Source organism: Podarcis liolepis, assembly GCF_965112155.1.
Source record: "Podarcis liolepis genome assembly, chromosome: 13".
In the NCBI taxonomy this organism is placed as follows: domain Eukaryota; kingdom Metazoa; phylum Chordata; class Lepidosauria; order Squamata; family Lacertidae; genus Podarcis; species Podarcis liolepis.
This window is the reverse complement of record NC_139573.1, coordinates 25,056,429-25,075,381: the sequence shown is the minus strand read 5'-3', so window position 1 is coordinate 25,075,381 and position 18,953 is coordinate 25,056,429. Positions and strand designations below refer to the sequence as shown.

General features: G+C 45.6%; 1 protein-coding gene and 1 long non-coding RNA gene across 8 annotated transcripts; one reads left to right on the top strand and one right to left on the bottom strand.

Moving 5' to 3' along the window:
* Nucleotides 1-3,886: 3,886 nt before the first annotated feature.
* On the bottom strand, nucleotides 3,887-18,753 carry LOC310690997 (uncharacterized protein). Of its 6 annotated transcripts, none has more exons than XM_083470556.1 (11): nucleotides 18,432-18,753; nucleotides 16,154-16,213; nucleotides 13,966-13,992; nucleotides 12,776-13,090; nucleotides 12,118-12,228; nucleotides 10,743-11,057; nucleotides 9,137-9,325; nucleotides 8,032-8,346; nucleotides 6,376-7,374; nucleotides 5,224-5,379; nucleotides 3,887-4,839 (listed from the first exon to the last, which is right to left on the bottom strand). In XM_083470556.1, exons 2-11 carry the CDS (start codon nucleotides 16,179-16,181, stop codon nucleotides 4,436-4,438), a joined length of 2,859 nt encoding a protein of 952 aa, XP_083326682.1. In that variant the 5' UTR covers nucleotides 16,182-16,213; nucleotides 18,432-18,753; the 3' UTR covers nucleotides 3,887-4,435. The 6 variants fall into 6 exon arrangements, with proteins under 6 accessions (XP_083326682.1, XP_083326685.1, XP_083326680.1 ...); XM_083470559.1 differs by lacking the exon at nucleotides 18,432-18,753 and adding an exon at nucleotides 18,091-18,274; XM_083470554.1 differs by lacking the exon at nucleotides 18,432-18,753 and having other exon boundaries at nucleotides 16,154-16,974.
* On the top strand, nucleotides 4,847-8,568 carry LOC310691118. 2 transcript variants are annotated; one of them, XR_014518331.1, is made up of 2 exons: nucleotides 4,847-5,083; nucleotides 6,598-8,568. It is a non-coding gene; the product is annotated as an uncharacterized lncRNA (long non-coding RNA). The 2 variants fall into 2 exon arrangements; XR_014518332.1 differs by lacking the exon at nucleotides 4,847-5,083 and adding an exon at nucleotides 5,390-5,861.
* Nucleotides 18,754-18,953: the final 200 nt, after the last annotated feature.

Genomic DNA, 18,953 nt, shown 5'->3' with positions numbered 1-18,953 from the left:
AGATGCATGCAAGTGTGTGTATGTATGTATATTAGAAGAAATTCACACTAAAATGCTACGAATTTTCATAAGGACTTAAAACAACAACCATGAGCTAATTTGGAAATGTGAGTCACTGAAATTAAGTTTGGAAGAATGAGAAACAGAGAGATTGGCAGATTCAGCCATTCCTAGTTAGGGCTTAGGTTTTCCTGGAAAAAGCACCTGCAATTATTATTAATATGATTAATAAGGACCATCAGTGTACATGGTGCTTTACAGAAAATACATGGGCAAAAATTAACATTTTAAGCCCCCAAGGAGCTGAAAATATAAAATAATCATGAAAATCTATTTTTAAAATAATATGCTCTATTCTAGAACTCTTTCCATTACTTCCACATATAGAGGAAGATTAGTGTAAATCATTACTTTGGATTTTTTCATATGTAGGACCGCTTTGGGAGCGGTGCTTAGGACACCAAACCTATCCACGGCACATGTCCTTGGAGTGTGCAGTGCCATGGACTTCATGCCACAACATGCCCCCCTGGTCCCCTCAAGGCTGGGACAGGTGGCGGGATTAGTTGCTAATGAGCGCTTACATAATGGGGTCAGGTGCGAGGCCCCCGTGGGGCCACCAGCTCATTGAACAGCAGCTCTGTCCTTATCAGGGTCTCTTGTGGCACCTGGGCTGCCACTCCCAACCCATGACGGAATGAATTAGCACCTCTCTTCTCCCTCCCATCCCTGGGCAGCAGCTGCACCTGACACGCCTCTCATTCTCTAATCACTGTGCTAAATATAATGCAGCTGACGGAGTCCTCAGCAGAGGGTCAATGGGATGTGTTCAAAGCCAACATGGCACCCCACCCCACCGTTCCTTTTGCATTCCCAGCACAGATGAGACATTTAAGTGAGTTAGAGCTAGAACCTGAAGGAAAATCTGTAAGGCAATCTTGATATCAATGTTGATCCACTGAGGAGCAAGGGCGGGGTTGGAAATAATAATATTATTTATACCCCACCCATCTGGCTGGGTTTCTCCAGCCACTCTGGGCGGCTCCCAACAACAACAACAACAACAACAACAACAACAACAACAACAACAACAACAATAATAAAAAGCAATAAAGCATCAAACATTAAAAACTTCACTAAAAAATTCCCTAAACAGGGCTGCCTTCAGATGTCTTCTAAAAGTCAGATAGTTGTTTATTTCCTTGACATCTAATGGGAAGGCTTTCCACAGGGTGGGCGCCACTACCAAGAAGGCCCTCTGCCTGGCAATACCTTAACCAAACAGAATATTGAAACCTTCCCAAAGCCTAGTTTCTCAGCTTTAGGAAGGAGATGCTAGGGTTCTAAGACCCTGCGAAAGCCTCACGTCTCCTTCCCAAAGCCTGGTACCTCACATAGCATAGCCAGTTTTGGGGAGGCAGAATAAGGGCTGGGTGTGTGATTTGCTTCCCTACCCCCCCCCCCACACACACACAGACCCACAACAAAGCAGTGTGTGGCCCATAGGTTCCTTGTTGAAGTACTTTTGTGGCCCACTTGCTGCCACCCTGATCGAGATCCTGCCTGGTTTTTTGTCACAACTTGAAAGGACTGACTTAGTAGCAAAGTGCAACCTTGGGGTTGTAACAGTAGCCTACTCTGATGTCACCTATGCTATTGTGATGCCATTAGCATTGTTGCCTACATTGTGATGTCATCCCTCTGATGTTCATATCCTGTTACCATGGTTAGAGCAAAAATCATATGGCTTGTCTAGTCTCCAGAGCAAACTTCATTCTGAACTCCGATTGCTACCTCTCAGCTAGGGAGCCTGAGGGTCATCGATTCCCAACACCTTGCAATGCAAGAATCTCAACTTTTGTGGGCATTCAAGCAAGTATTTGTGTACCAGTCGGGGGGGCGGGTTTATATGTTTTATAAATGAGATGCAAGTTTTCCAATATACCGGACTTTCACAGAATAGCAAGAAAACAAAAATTAAACGTATGTGTGTGACATGCCCAGACCTACTAGCAACCCACAGAGAAGCAGCTCTCCAACAGAAGTAGAGGGTGTAGTTTTTTTTACACCACACATGTAAAAAACAAACCCTGCCCGCACAATGCTTCAGTATGTCCACAGTTGGGTAATGTGACCCTATCCGCAGATCAGGATACACTGTGTGAATGACATTGAAAAAATGCAATACATAGAATACACAGATGGAATACATTGACACAAACACCTTTAAGGCCTTGGAGAATGAATAAACTGTCTTGCTATCTGACTTTGCTGCGAAGCAACTATTGTGGGCAGTAGATTCAGGGCTCATCCAGACTTGCACTTGTCCCACCACTTCCCCCAGGAAAGCCCAATCTTTACCGCTGAGTTGGAGCAAACGCCAGTTTGCTCTGCTTTAGTACTAAAGAGCGGGTTTTCTGGGGGGAAGTTGGGGAACAAAGGCAAAAGTGCATTGGCGCATGCTGTCCAGCCTTAGGACAAGTGGAAGTGTGGACAAGCACCATTTTTTTTGCCTACAATTGGCACCTATGCGCCACAAAAAGACAATGGTGCAAAAATGGTCTCAGACCACTGAGAAGGCTGGAACTAGGAAAAGACAGTTTTCCTCCAACTCATAGGGACTAAGATTCTACAGCTAATTTGCATAAGCCCTGCTTATTGGAGCAAGCGGCAGAAGCAACGCCTCCAAGAAGATACCACCCTCCTTTGTTAGAACAGACTAAATGTCTAGCAGACCTTCAACAGCAGTGAGCTAAATGTCACCTGGAAAAGTCTCCAGCTTCTAGAAATCGGTAATAATTGCCTCTGGATGAAGGAAGCTTATTTTAATCTGTTACAATCATAGAAGCATAGAACTGTAAATTTTGAAGGGACCCCAAGGGTAATCTAGTTCAACCCCCTGAAATGCAGAAATCTCAGCTAAAGTATCCATGATGACAGATGGTCATCCAATCTCTGCTTTAAAACCTCCAATGAAGCTGAGTCCACAAGCTCCCAAGGGAGCCTGTTTCACTGCTCTTACTGTCAGAAAGTTCTTCCTGATGTTTAGTTGTAACTTGAAGCCATTGGTTTGTGTCCTACCCTCCAGAGCAGGAGAAAACAAACTTGCTCCATCTTCCATGTGACAGCCCTTTAGATATTTGAAGATGGCTATCATATCTCTTCTAAGTCTCCTCTGTTCCAGGATAAACATACCCAGCTCCTTCAACTGTTCCTCGTAAGGCTTGGCTTCCAGATCCTTGATCATCTTGGTCACCCTTCTCTGTTAAAATTTAAATTCTTAATACTTTCTCCATTAAAATGCATGGGGCTTTATTAAGTAGCATAAGGGGGGGGGGAGATTAGGTCCCTGACCCAGAGGCCATATGAACACCGTGGCATGTGGCAAGTGTGACATTTTGTTTATTTATGATAACGATACCATTTATCATCCTTATTGACATCACCAGCAAAACTCCTAATTCTAATGTATTGGATACATATTTTTATTTTATTTTTACCAAAGTAAGCATAATGGTTATAATTTAATTGTTTATTATTGCAGAGTTTTGTCCAACAGATTCAGACATTAGTGAAGGTGTCAGCTTCTCTCCTGAAATCATCCCTCTAAGTGACTTCTTACACTATTGTAGTAGTTTTATTAGGTGTAGGTTTAACTGATCAAATTGACTGGGGGAAGAGGATTTTCAACTATGGAAGGGATTTCAGTTATGGTTCTTGGGTTGTGTCTATATGACATTGTGATGACATCTCGTGGTCATTTCAGGAATTTACTTCTGAGACAGTGGATATATAGTATTACCAAAAAGAATACACCTAGTGCTTAGCTCCTGCCCTTTCCAGCCTTTTCTACTCATTTCTCCCATTTTGCACAGGAATGATCACACAAAATTCAACAGTTTATTACATAGAAAGGTTCAATGACCAGCCTACACAAACAAATGGAGTATTCATGAAGGCTTATGTTAAAATCCAAAATATTTTAGAAGATAATACTGATCAGCCCACCACACATCAATGTAAGCAATTATACAAACACTTATTTGAACATTTTTCTTAGCGCAATCTAGTACCCAATCAATCTAGTACCCAATCATAATTGGTTCTGCATTTTTACCTTTGAAATTGCTATATCTTGTTCATTTTTCAAAAAAATCTACAAATCCGTTTGACTTCTGGATTTCAGATCATGCATCCTCCTGTGAACTGTGCAATGTTTCCCAATTTTACCATTCTCAGCACATTTTCCTAGTTAACTGCTTATAAATAGATCAACCAAAATCCCATAACCATTGGGGTGGAGGTCTCCTATAGCATGACCTCTGCTTATGGCATATTTAATGGGATTTCATGGGAGGTGGGCTCACCTCATAGCAGAAGTTTGACTTTAGTTGGCTTGAGAGGCAACTTCCTTTCCTTATAGAAAGTCCTATTTTCATTTTAAGGGCAGCTGGTTATGCATTTGGCCTTCATCCTGCGTATTTTGAGCTGAGGAGGACTGGGCAGCTGCTGGCTGCAGTAAGGTAGGCAGCACCACCACAAGATGGTTCACAGAAACTGCCAGCTCAGCCAGACTGCGGGCAAGAGCCTCTAGTTGAGAGCCCTGATGTTGAATGGCAGTAGAGAGGGAGCCTAGTTCCCCACGGAGACCTGTCATTGCATGGACCAAGTTTTCCAGGCCAGGTGGTGAACAGCAACAGCCTTGATCCTTTCCCCTTGAGTCTTGGCTAAAAGGGCACTCCGAGGATGACTCGCTAACTGTAGCAGTGTGGGTGACAGATTCAGGCAAAGTGGTGTTTGGACCTGGTGCTTCAATCAAGACTGGTGCGGAGGTGGTACCTATGTATTCAGAGAGACAGAAAATAACCAATGACTGTATTGTGCCTTGACACCATCACCCCAGTAGCCAGTAAGGAGTAGACCCAAGGTGGTGTGTTTGCTCGTAAACTACAAAAACACAATGGCCGTAGCTTGTGACTATGATCAATAAGCATAGCCAAAGGAGGAAATTCTTCTGTGAAAACTCACTTTGTCCAGGATGAAATTCCATCCCTGACTACTGGACTTAAACATGGCCAGTGAGGTAAGTGAGACCCAATTCTGAACTTTTGACAGCTACAGAAGGTGGGGAAATTGTAAATGATGCTCTGCGGTTTGGGAAGAGGCCTTCCAAGTAAGACCTTTTCCTAGCCTCAGCAGTGAAGCTTTGTCTCTGATACTTACCAGCTCCTCTTTCTGTGTTTCCTGAGCTCACCATACTATCTTCAAGCAGCTCATCCACAGAAACTGTATGTGACACTGTACTTTGGAGCAGAACAGTCGTATCGTGAACATCTGTTTCAGCCAAAGAGGTCAAGACAATGGGAGCAATGGTAGGCTCTGGTGCAAATGGAGAGGGAGAATGTGGTAACATTAAATGAGAGCAGCAGAGTTAAATAACACCCCCCCCAAAAAAAAGAGAGCAGGGTATGCTTGATCTTAGGAGGGTAGCTGAGGCTATCTCAGGCCCTTTCTCCATCAACTTGCCTGCCAAAAAAGTCTGGCAATTGCATAGGTTTCTGGAGGAAATTATACAAGGCATTCTTCATTCACAGAGAGCTGGGGCTCACCTTTAACCCGCACCAACTGAGAGAGCTAAAGGGGAAGGTATGTTCCTGCCTAATAAGCAGTTCAGGCATAATATAAGTAGCTCGTGTGGTTGGGTGTCTACCAGCATCCACGCTCAGGCAGGAGCCCACCACAGGCAGCTAACAGAGTCTCTACAGTTGCTGTCACTGCAAGGAGGGGTGCAGAGGGAGAAATGCTACATAGCAGCAGCAGCCTGCTCACCTTTCCCCTCTTGGGAGGGGAGAAAATACAGAGTAAGTGAACAATTGACCATTAAGCAGAACTGACCACATTTTCTGTTCCTCCTCCTCTTCCAGGCAATTCACCTGCCTTTTCTATTAGTTTGCATACACATCACACATTTAAAATATGCTATCATCTCCCCCCCTCCTTTAGAATCCCAAGAATTGTAATTTACCCTTACAAAGCTACAGTTCCCAATATTCTTGGAGGAGAATGTGTGTGCATTAAATGTACTATGTGTACACAGCCTTTGCCAGGCAAACAGGTTGATGGCAAAGGAGGGGAAAAAGATGAATCTGCTGCCAGCCACCCATCTGCCAACTGACTTTCTTGTCAATCTCCTCTGAGATTTTGCTTCAGAGGGAAAAGACAGGCAGGTGAACCAGTTTACTTTCCTGCTCTCTCCCTCTGGTGGTGAGAATGATGAGGAACAACCACTGCCCACACTATTTGACGGGCCCGAATGCAGATACTTTACCTGAGGCCCCTCAAAATCCTGGAGCTGACACTGAGGCAGCTACTCACCTGTGGGCCCCATGGTATGGGAATATGTGTGTGATTCCTCTTGTTGCTTCTGATCTGTGTTCTCTTCAGAATGTGAAGATTTGTGGTTTATGGATTCCATGTGGTTTACAGATGGTGCATTCTGTGTGGCTGCCGACAATTCCATCTCTCTTGCAACCTTCAAGACATTTGAGAACAGGAACAGCTCCTTTACTACATTATCAATCACATTCACTCTTTCAGGTTCCTGAACTGAAGTGGAAGTGGTAGGCTGATCTGTAGCTGTGGGATTGGTAAGTTCTACCTTCTGTACTGAGGGCACTTTAAATGCAATGTCCCATTGCTTAGACTGCACTACCTCTGTTGCAAGTGTTAGGCCTGGTTCAGCTATGGGCAGTCCTGTTCCTGTTCTTGTTGTTGCTGTTTCTTCCTCAGATTCCAGTTCCTGCATGGCTAAGGTTGGCTGAAACTCAGCTGTGGAGGGGGTGGGGGTTTGTCCCAATCCATGTGTTTGTGGCCTTGTATTGGGGGTGCTGGTTGACTCTGTCCCCTGAACGTGCTGCAGGATCTCTAGATTAAGTGTTGCTTTATCTATATCCCACAGGCTTATTGTCTCTGTTTCTCTTTCAGATACCAGATCCAGTGTGGCTGAGGTTGGCAGAGATTCAACTGAGGCATAAATGGTCTCTTGTCCCGTTTCTTGTGAGGATGGTTCTATCTTTGGAGTGTTGCTTGACTCCACCTCTTGGATGTGCTGCAGTGCTTCTGTATTAGTGGTTGTTTCAATTCTGTTGAAGGGGCTCACTTGCTTTTGCTCCTTTTCCAGTTCGAGCTCCACAGTTTGTGTGGTTAGGATTGGCGCTTCAGGGAACTCTAGCTCCCAGCTGGCTGAAAACTCCTGAGTAGTTGGGCTGGTCTCAGCCACATCCAAGACGCTTTGCCCTGGATTAATGGTTGCAGCAGGTGCAGCTATCTTTGAATTGCTTGATGAGTTTGGCAATGACAGACTCTTCCACCTGCCTGAAAATACAGAAGGTGTTCCTACATCACAGACTAAAATTACTTGAACAGTCGTTTCTTCTTGGCGGGGAATTATAGCAGTGCAGGGAGAATTCTCAGCACCCTCACCTAAATAGATTCCCAAGATGGAAAGCCATAGCAATTAAGCTGCCATAAAACCAATATACTCCTGCCAACCTAGCAGTTCAAAAGCACATCAAAGTGCAAGTAGATAAATAGGTACCGCTCCAGAGGGAAGGTAAACGGCATTTCCGTGTGCTGCTCTGGTTCGCCAGAAGTGGCTTAGTCATGCTGGCCACATGACCCAAAAGCTGTACGCTGGCTCCCTTGGCCAAAAAAGCGAGATGAGCACCGCAACCCCAAAGTCGGTCATGACTGGACCTAATGGTCAGGGGTCCCTTTACCTTTACCTAAAACCAATATAAGTCTTTAGTACTGTATATACATACCCAGAATAAGGTGCTTACTGGAGTCTCCAGAATGAAACTGGGTTTAGCCCATTTGAAATTGTTACTGCTTTCCCCCCAAGGACATTGAATTTTCTATTATTGGCTTATTCACAAGTTCAGGGTTCTCTCTCCTAAATATGGCATATCTCATAATGTTTTGGAACCAGGCAAATGGACTCACTGAACAACTCACTGAGTTGTTCCCTACCTGTGCAGATGACTGAAGCATCTTCATGATGATTGCAGTTATGTGTCCCCCATGGCTGGGAGCGGCAGTTCTGTAGAGTGAACTCTGCCCCAGTGCAGTTGACATCATCCAACCAGATAGGTCCAGATCCTGGCCCATATCTTGCATTACCAGGGCTGAGAAGAGGGGCCCCACAGCCCAACTCGCGGCACACCACTGCCGCATCCACCAGATCCCAGCCATCATCGCATACCGTGCCCCAGTAATCTTGATACAGAACCTCTACCCGTCCAGCACAGGATCCAGGGCCTCCTTGCAGCCGCACCTGCCACTGGCCTGAGTTTAAAAGCATATGAAGAGGAAATGTTTATAGGATAAGAGAAGTTAAAAGTCCTTGCATCACAGATCTCTCACTTGTAAACCATGGTCCTTCCCTTTGAGGTTCTCAGTTCATTCTAGTGAATCCCAAAGGCCTCTGTTTTTTATAATGATGATATCACTTTTCTCACAAAAGTGACCCAAAGCAACTTACAGCCACAGTATAAACACTAAAACAAATTAAAGCACAAATAATAAAAATCTAAACACAGTATCATTGCAAGGAATCCAGATACCATGACTATGGAGCCCATGACCCCTGAAAGCAGTTCAAGACAAAACTAGATGCCATGTGGAAGATCCATGATTGGATCTCCCCAAATTTTGTCATTTACTCAAATGAAAGTGGAGTCGCACCTGTTTGCTTAGGTAGCAGCAGGTGGGGGAATGGAGGGGCCCTATGTTTTAACTTGACCTTCACTCATGTTTTCAAGGGGGCCATAAAACAAGTAAAACATGCTGTATAATGTGATAACTTCCTTGAGCACTGAGATGTCACAACTGAATTTTGTTTCATAATTCTTCATTTGAAGTTCAACCAGTGACTCAATCTCTGCTCCCTTTTTTAAGGGGTTTGTTGAAGCAAAGATGCAAAATCTGTTGTCATGTAATATCTTTTGTCACTTAGATTGTGTTTTCATAGTTGTTAATTATATTGGCACCCCCATTCCAAACAAGAAACAGCACCTGTGCAAATTGCCTGGGAGTCAATGATGGACATAAACACCTACCTCTCTCTGCTACTCACCATCTGGCACTGTTTCCTTTTGGCTCTTCTCTATTTGTAACGCTTCATTAGCTACAGTTGTTTCTTGGTTCCCTGTAGGCTGAGTAGGACGGGGAATTCTTTTAGGGGCTATATACCGGCGCCTCTGGGGTGCCAAGGTCCTTGTGAGCATGGCCACATGCTCTTCTACCATGGCCAGGGGCATCTCACCTGTGAGGAGATGATACACCATGTGACATAGACACAGCACATACAAAGGAAGCTTCAGTGCAACCATAGCCCCGCACAATAATTTAGAGCAAAATTAATACTGGTATAATCATTAGCTTCTCCCTTGGGTGCTGGATGTCTTTGAGTGGGTTGGGTTGCTCCTGTTGCTTGGGAAGGCAGAAAACCATTTGCTTCAGAGGAATTTCTCAACTCTGTCTTCCTGTTGAAGCCTCAGTATTCCTGATGAAGTCTGGAATTCCAATACTGCAAATCAAAACTGGCTGAAGACACATGACCAAGCCTGGGATTCCTAATCTCAGAATTATAAGAAGCAGCACTCAGTCTATAGTGCAAGCATGACCTGAGTGTGGAAGAACACTCTGGGATCAACACATACCTGATCACCGGTGTTATAGGACTATAGTCTCTGACCACTTACTGACAGCCTGTGGTCAAGATAACAAAAAGTGTCCAAGAAGTATGAGCAGCTTGAGACAAGAATGTAATAGCCATGGCAGAAGACACTTAATTTCCCATCCAATGTATCATTAGCTTTAGTACACCCCACTGTGAGATATCCAGTACTTAAAGAAAAAGGTAGTATTGGTCTTACTGTGAAAGTTGTTGCACAGGTCACATCCTAATAGTGGTTATTTCACACTGTTTCTTATATTGCTAGCTAACTTGTAGTCCTGACATCCATTATTACCAGAGCCCATACTCTTCTATAATCTCTTCTGTTGCTTATACATACACGTGTGTCTGTGTGTGTGTGAGAGAGAGAGAGAGAGAGAGAGAGAGAGAGAGAGAATTTAGCTCAGCCATGGAACTGAGGCTTCAACAGGAAGAGAGAGCATACAACATGGTTTCCTGCCTTAACGAGCAACAGGAGAAACGCATCTCACTTGGAGACATCCACACACCAAATGAGAAATAATTTTCACAGTAAGACCAATGCTACCTTTCCATGGCCAGAGTACAGTGGAACCCCGTGTTGCGTACCGTCCTCCTTACGAACGCTTCGGGTTACGAGCTCCGCTAACCCGGAAGTAGATGCTTCCGGTTGCGAACTTTGCCCCGGGATGTGAGCGAAAGTTGTGCGCTGAGAGCGCAGCAGCAGTGGGAGGCGCCATTAGCGAAAGCGTGCCAAATGTTACGAGTGGTTTCGGCTTAAGAATGGACCTCTGGAATGAATTAAGTTTGTAACCGGAGGTACCACTGTATACCAATGGTATATCTACACCAGCTTTATAACTCATGGCTTCATCCAACTGATCCTAGAAATTGCTGTTGGGATGGATGCTAAGGGATGGATGATTGAGATTCCTAGCCTCTGGAATCCTCACAAAACTAGGATTCTCAGAATTTCCTCAGAAGTCTGAATGATTAAGTGTAAATAATGCTACAATTCTCTCACCAGAACACACAGCCCCAGCATCTTCACTGTGTCGGCAGTTGGTTGTCCCCCAAAGGCTGGTATGGCACTCCGACAACATTGACTCTTCTCCTTGGCACTGTACATCATCTAGCCAGATGACACTGCTCCCCTCACCAAAGAAGGCACCGCCTGGTGCTGCCAGCGCCTCCCCACAGTCCAGCTCCCGGCAGACCACAGCAACATCCAGAAGGTCCCACATGTCATCACATACTGTGCCCCATTCCCCTTCATGAAACACCTCCAGTCGGCCAGAACAGCGGCTTCTGCCACCCACGAGACGTAGAGCAGGGGTCCCTGGAGGGGGAAAGGGGGAGAGGAGATTAAGAGAAGCTATAGCACCTGGAGAGCCCAAAAGTGGGGCATGGGGTTCTCCCATCTTACAGCCTAACTGATTTTTCAAGGAAAATTAGTCCAAATTTCTGATTGGGCACTAAAGCAAATGCTGAACCCCACTAACCTTAAGGCAAGTGGAACTGAACTGTCTCCAGCCCAAGCCACGATCTGAATGCCACTGTTCATTTTATTTCTAGATGAAAGCCCACAACTATTGTGCAACTAAAGCAGGAAAGGGACACCTTGGGCCCCTAGAACTTTTCCTAGGCTATGACCTACCCTTCTCTGGTTCTGCTTTACACCCTTGAGTGCTTTTCCCTAAGTATAATATCTTGAATTGACCTGGATGGAGATGTGAGGGGGGGGGGGACTTTCTGAGTTTTCATGTCTGGAATGTACAATGCTAAGTGCCCAGTACAATGTTAAGCGCCCAGTTTTGCCCCTGACCCCACTCACTACTGGTATGTGGCCCCTGGAAGGTTCCCCATGAGCAAATGTGGTCCGTGGACTGAAAAAGGTTCTCCAGCTCTGAGCTAAATAATGGCTTTTTATTCAGTATAGAAAGTGTCTTGTGAAACCAACAGACTTTTCCTTCTTCCGTACTATATTTTTTCTCTCCCTTTTCTCCATGATTACTTGGCACAATAATAGAATAAAAAAATTGGTATGGTTGCCACGTTGCTCCTGTGCCCGAATCAAACAGCTCCTGTGCCTTAACAAATTCATAAAAATGTAGCAGAAGAAGCTCTCAGGCTAAGTTAAAGCTGGGCTAGAAAAAGGAAGCAAGCTTGATCTTCTTAGATCACTGGTTTTCAACTGGTGGGACTGGACCCACTAGTGGGTTGCAACCTGATCCAAGGTGCGTCACAACAGGAGCACTACCACCATGCAAATATATGGCAAAAGATTTAATAAATGGGTCCCCAGAACCCATCCCCACAATCTCAACCCTACTTTAGAGATGGATATTGTTCAGCTAAACGATGAAAGTGGTGCACTTCAGGGATGCCTGCACACTCACCCTCAGCAGGTGCAGAAGATATGAGTGGTCTTGCTGTCGTTACTGCTTTCATGTTGCCCCATCTGAATGCCGGTTGAGGGGGGAAGGCAGTAAGAGGAGCAAAGCGCTGAGCTGCCAAGGGAGATGAGAGAAATGAACGTGCTGGTTGGTCCAGTATGCTACAAAACACTTAGGTCCCTTTTCCTCAGGGATAGAACAATAGTTATTAAACACCTAAACTTGCCTCCAGCTCTATGCTTGGACCCAATCGCAACAAGCAGCCTTAATTTTAAGGAGTTGGCTGGATACATTTCCCCATACTGTCAAAAGGTGAGACGGCAGAGCTTTCAGTTAAAGGGAGTTCGCAGGTAGGCCTTTTTAACTAAGCAGAGCAGTATGAATTATACAGAGGAAAGGCAGGGGCCATTTAATGAATTTGCAAGCCTCACCCCCTGACTCCCACAAGTTTAGCCAAATGTAACTTTATACAAACATGTCTTCCAATAATTCAAGTGCTGAATTTATCTTTAAACAGCCTCTTGTTGGATGCTTTAAATCGGACTGTACAGAGATGTGTCTGTGCGACAACAACCCATTTGCTTGAAGCAATCAACTCTGTGGGAAAGTCAGCTTTCATCAGAGTTCATCTGATGAAATTTCTGAATCACAAGAATCCTACCTGAGCATATGGCACTGGCATCCTCCTCATGGGTGCAGACATGCTTGCGAAACCCAATATGGGGGCAGGAGTGCAGGTATTCCTCAGTGCCCATGCAGCGCACCTCATTCAGCCAGATGGGTCCAGGTCCTTCACCAAACCAGGCCCCATGGGGTGCTGAAAGGGCAGCCCCACAGTCTAGCTCTCGACACACCACAGCTGCGTCCTGCAAATCCCAACTGTCATCACACACTGTCCCCCATTCACCCTGGTGGAACAGTTCCACCCGTCCTGCACAGAGGCTTGGGCCTCCAGACAGACGCACTGGAAAGGAACCTGCCAGGAGGAGAAATAATCAAAGTCAAGGAGAGACCTGTCTTATCTCTTTCTCCCACTTAAGTAGGCAGTTCTGAAATTTGATATCCCACATCCCCATCCTGACATCTCCTCTCTTGATCTGATTACCAAATCAGTTTTCACCTTTCCTAAACAATGCCCTTGGCTCTTAAGGCCATCTCCCCCAAGGCCAGAACTATAGCAAGATCAAATCAATAGTGTTTGTAAACATGCTATTCTCATTTGCACACTAATGAAAAATAACAGAAGTTTTCCCCTTGGAAAATGATGGGGAGCACAGCATGTAATAAATTGTCAGCCTATTCTACATCTAATTATGCAGGACACAGGGGACCTGCAACAAAATGCTGCAGTGTGGAGTTCTCCTGTTCACAGTGCCAGTCAGTCAGCTATGCCCTCTACCTGCGTATTCCATTCAGTTCCCCTTCCCATCCAGTTTTCTAGGTTATTGTTTTCTAAGGGTTTTGAGGGTGGTTTTTTTTACTTCTGCAAGCCTTCTGAAATGTTCATCTAGTGCACGGATGGTGTTGTTTAGCCTGCACAGCACAAGCACAAGCCTGAACATTGAAAATAGAAGGAATGATGATAGCATCTCAGGCTGTGGAGAAAGGCCGTAGCTCAGTGGTAGAAAATCTGTCTTGCATGCAGAAGGTCCCAGGATCAATCCCTGACATCTCCAAATAGTTCTGGGAGAGACTCCTCCTTGAAGCCCCGGAAAGCAATGTTAGGCAATACTAAGCTAGACTGAGCAATTATCTGACTCTGTGTAAGGCAGCTAAGCTTCCTATCTTCCCAACCTGGAGGTGACTGGAGGAAGCAAAGGGGAAAGAGACAGAGATTCCTTTCCGTTTTACCTGTGGCATGAAGTCTCAGGAAGGCAACTGCAAAAACAAGGCAAGAGGTTTCAAATGAGATTAAGCTCAAGTGGAAGGTTAGTTCTACCGGTGTAAACATTCTGGGCTGTGTTCTCAAGATCACAACAGGCTGCCAAGCCCTGGCAGAGAAGGACCTAGGTAGACATTTTCATGCCCATGGGAGAGCCAGAGCCAGAAAATAATATTTGGAGGGTTAAACAAATAAAAAGGTGTGTATTAACCAGTACCACCTGGGACTTCTTCCTATAAAATAAGAGCAAACTCTGAACCTATCCACAACTGAAAAGTCTATTTCCGCATCTTCCATCCCTGTCCTCACCCTAATCTCACTAACTTTTCTTTCCTGAGTCTCCTAACCACTGCTGATACTATTCCACACTTTATTTAACTCCTGTTTTTCAAAAAAGACAAGATTGGCTCTCAATATTAGGGATGTGCTGAGGTATTTATGGGTCCCAGTCCCAGGCTCCTTCCTTCCTCCAGAGGGAGCGGATAGAGGCAGCTACTGGTGGCAAATAAATATGGTAGCCCAATGGCCTTCTCCAATGGACTCTGATTCCAACAGACTCCAACCGCCTTGGAATGCTCCTGTCAATCACAAGCAGCTGTTCACCAATACTCTTTAAAATACCTAGAGCATTACACCAGCTTCTTTAACTCCTACTACTCTTTTATCAGCCTTTTGTACTCTTAACTTACAAAGGCTATAGGGAAGGATTTTGGATGTTATTCACATGTTCAGAGCACAGTTATGGATCAGCGGTGGGGAGTCTTTCTTCTGTCAAGGGGTGGGATAATCTGTTAGGGGCCACATGCCAGAATAAAGGCAGACCCCTATTGCCAGAGGTCTGAACTGCCTGCCTGTAGGAGGGATCATGAAGGTCATCTATTCCAACTCCTTGCAATGCAGGGATATTTTGCCCAATGTGGGACTTGAGGCCACTGCCATGAGATTAAGAGTCTCATGCTCAACTGACTGAGCTATAGCAGCCCCTTTTTTCCATTTTGGTATTCCCCTTGCCCAAAACAATGACCTAAATTAGAAACGCAGCAGTGATGAGGTGCTCAGTACTTATGTTATTACACCCCCACCAGAAGTTACAGCATGGAAGGGGACTGAGGGAAGGGACAAATGTGTTGGTCTTCCACTAGGTGAACCAGATCTGCCACAAGCCTACCACTTTGCCCTGGGAGACTTATGGGAGGACAGAATTCACAAAATATAAAATGCCATTAACAACATCTATTCTAAATATGGTCAAGCTACCTCTCTGCTTTCTGGAACATGTCCCTGTCGTGTCTTTCAGGGAGATACAGTGGTACCTCGGGTTAAGTACTTAATTCGTTCCGGAGGTCTGTTCTTAACCTGAAGCACCACTTTAGCTAATGGGGTCTCCTGCTGCCGCCGCGCCAACGGAGCACGATTTCTGTTTTCATCCTGAAGCAAAATTCTTAACCTGAAGCACTATTTCTGGGTTAGCGAAGTCTGTAACCTGAAGCGTATGTAACCTGAAGCATATGTAACCCGAGGTACCACTGTACTGGGAATGTCTTTAAAAAAAATGTGTTCTGCAGATTTCAAACTTCGATTTTAGTAAATGGACACAACATATCAGTACACTGCTTCTCTTCCATCCCTCCACTCACAGTAAATGGGGACAATAAAAGTTTCAGAACAGGCTTGAGTTGCAGCTTTTCTATGCAAGTGTAACCAGATCCGTTATGAGAGTCATCGTTCTTCAGGTTTTTTAAAAAAGTAAACTAGTACGGTCAGTTTACTAAGAGTCCCTTGCTTCAGAAACCAATACAGATCAGGCTATTGCAGGGTAAATGAATGTACAACATGTATTTTAGATGGAGAAAAGATTTCCCAATGTGCAAGTAAGTGGTGGTGGGGGAGGCAAGCAGAGCTGCTTTGTGAAAGCAAAGATGCTATTTATGCTGCAGTGTTGCAGACACTATTGCACTGACCTGAGTAGGCTCCTTTTCAATGCTTCTCAAGTAGAACTCATTCCCTGCTCAGACATCCTGGTCCCCAATAAACAAACCCCACAATTCTGATGTGGAAACTCTTAGCCCCCTGCTCCTTGGCAGGACCAGCTGTTCACAAGATAATTCAGAGTTGCATCCAGGAATTGGGGTTGGCTGTGCAGAGGGCAACACTCACCCAGAAGAAACAAGAGGCGTTGTTGCATTGTCTTAGTGGCCGGCTCTGCGTCCTGGTCAGCTGCAAAGGAAACTCTGTAAATCAGAGGCGTCTTTATTGCCGGCAGAGGACCCAGGCAGTGAGTCAGCCAGGCAGAAAAGAGTGGGAAACACCCCTGCTTGCTCTGGGTCATGTAGCCTCCAATCTGCAGCCTGGGAAGAGGAAAGAGCCAGAGTGGGGGAGACCGATAGGAGGCATTTCAGCAATCCTGGGAGAGCCACATTTGTGCAAGGATTTTCAAAGGAACAACATTGGTAGTAGCACTTCTGAAATGGTGTGTTCTGGCTACAAGAGGTATAAGCTCTCATTCATTCAATTTCATTCAATGCAGTATTTCTTTTGCATTTCCAGTCCACTTGTGTGCAGAGGTGGGGAGAAAGAGTGAAAACATTCTTCAGAGCCACACCTCATCGCTAGCCATCCCTTGCACATTTTCCTCAGTCCTATTTCATCTCCCATCCCTTACTTTGTGGTCCCCCTGCACCTTTTGTAGAAGAGGCAGGCACCTCTTCTGCACCTTTAGCAGTATCACTCAAGTGAATGTTTTTCCATGAGGCCTCCGTCCAAACTTCCACTGCTGGAACTTCTGTCATGTGCTGGAGAAAAGGTAGTAAACTTGCACAAATGCTTTTTCTACCCTTTCCCACTGTCCCTATTTATCTTAATTTTCTATCTCGACACATCTCCCACACCTTCTGGCATTGGTCCCACCTCCTTCAACTTCCTTTCTACCTGGCCTCACTGCCCCTTTCCTTTAATACACTGCTAAATTAAATCCAATCATTGCTTCCCACTGAGTTCCACAAAGACTCTCCTCCCTGAAAGAGAGGGGAGTGGTTATGGGCGGGAGCCCGAGCACCACCCAGCAGGGGGCGTGGCCCCCTGCCTCCAGCTCACCTAGCTGGCGCTCATGCCCCCCCCTGTGGCCACCCAACCAGGTGCCGCGGAGGGGGCGTGTTCAGCAGCCTTTTGCTGCAGCGCCAACCTCTCCCTGGCCTCATTCCTCGTCGTCGTCCCCTCGCAAGTCACCCACCCTCCACTCCCTTTTAGTTAGGGCTTAGGCCATTGGCCTTGCTATGGACCTTAGGTTGGTCGCCCTGGTTGTCTAGGGGGCCTGGTAGGAATTTTTTCCATTTGGCATTAGGCTTTTTGGTTTTTTCACCTACCTCGTAGCAATCATCACAACTTTTGTGGTATTGGTGGGTAGGTTAGGCATTGGAATAATGTGTTGTGGTGTGTCGAAGTGCTAGGTGTGGCCATCGCCTATGCCTTAAATTTTTAGGGGTATTCCGTTAAAGGAATCTGGGGGTCGTGTATTCCGTCCGATGCCTGCTTGGCGGGAGGCCATGGCACGACCCTCGGTGACAACAGGGGTGAGCCTATAGTTGGATTAGCATCAACAGGCTCCACCTACTGGTGAATAAACCCACTTGTTTTGATCCAATGCCTAAGCCAATACCTTTTCATTGCTGTAATCAATAAAGTTGTGGCCTTTTCTAGCCCATCAACCTTATATCACGTGTCCTTGTGTCTTCATTTCACTTCGCGGGGGTCGGGTCCTCAAACCACAACTGTTTTTTTCAACGACACACACTTAAGCCCTCCCCTCAGCCATTTCCCTGACCAGTTCCCCCTTCTCAGAGGGCAAACAGCAGCTGGGGGGAGGTCCGCCATTTTCACTGAGGAACAGAGCTCAGGTGAATATCCCTTCCCCCTCCGTTGCCCTTTTCAAATGAATTGGCGGATATGTTTCAAAGGAAGAAGTGCTGGAATATCACTTTGCAAAGCTGCTGTGTAACATGTTGTTTGTCCCTACCCTCATTTCACAAGTATTAGAGCTGGTTTTGGTGCAAGTACTCTGCCTCTGTTTGCTATCTATAAAATGGCATCTTACCCACCAAGGTAACAGTGGTTGACTTGTTCATTCAGCGTGGGATAAACATGGAGAGACACCAAGTCAGCTGCCACAAGCTCCTTGGAAGAAGGGCAGAGTACAAATGAGAGAGCATGGAAACCATTCTGACAGGGTTCTGTGGTACTGTGGCCCCTGCTTGAGGCCCACAGATCTGTGAATGTTCCTGTGCTTCATGATATTCCGAGCTTCCTTATCTTCACACCCACACAGGGATGAAATGTAGACTGACGCTGGTTGGAAGCACAGCAGCAGCAACAGCAGCAAAGCAATAGCCAAATCTATCCACAGGGAAAGCATGTCACAGGAAATATGAGTCACACCCACCATCCCAGAGAAGCAGCTGGTCTTCTTGTATTTAGGAAAAGAGGAACAGAAACAGTCAAGATGAGGTTGTGTCTGGGGGAAATCACAATGGAGGTACCACCAGAAACATGAACCCAGGCCCTGCGGCTTTGAGCGAGCCTGGGGGACCCAATGGTGGCTATTCCTAGTTTATGGGATGCACCCATTGCTCCAACAAGAATTTCTGTTACTGGGTTTGTTCCATGGTTTCTAGCACAATAACTGGTAACCATAGCAACCCAGCACTGCACAGCTAAACATTCCAGGCTAATTTAGAGCAGCGGCAGGCTACTTTGGGGAGGATGACCAGTAAAATATAGTTAAGTGCATAGTTGCTAGGATCTTTTGTTGGGGTAATTGGTGTGAGCAAGCCACATTTGCAACAGTTTATTCAGCCTAGTCTGGTCCCTGGGACTTACGCTTTACAAAGTCAGGCTGCAGCTCTAGAACATGAGAAGCAATCAACTAGTGCTTTTGAGAATGTGTAGCGAACCTTTCCCATCA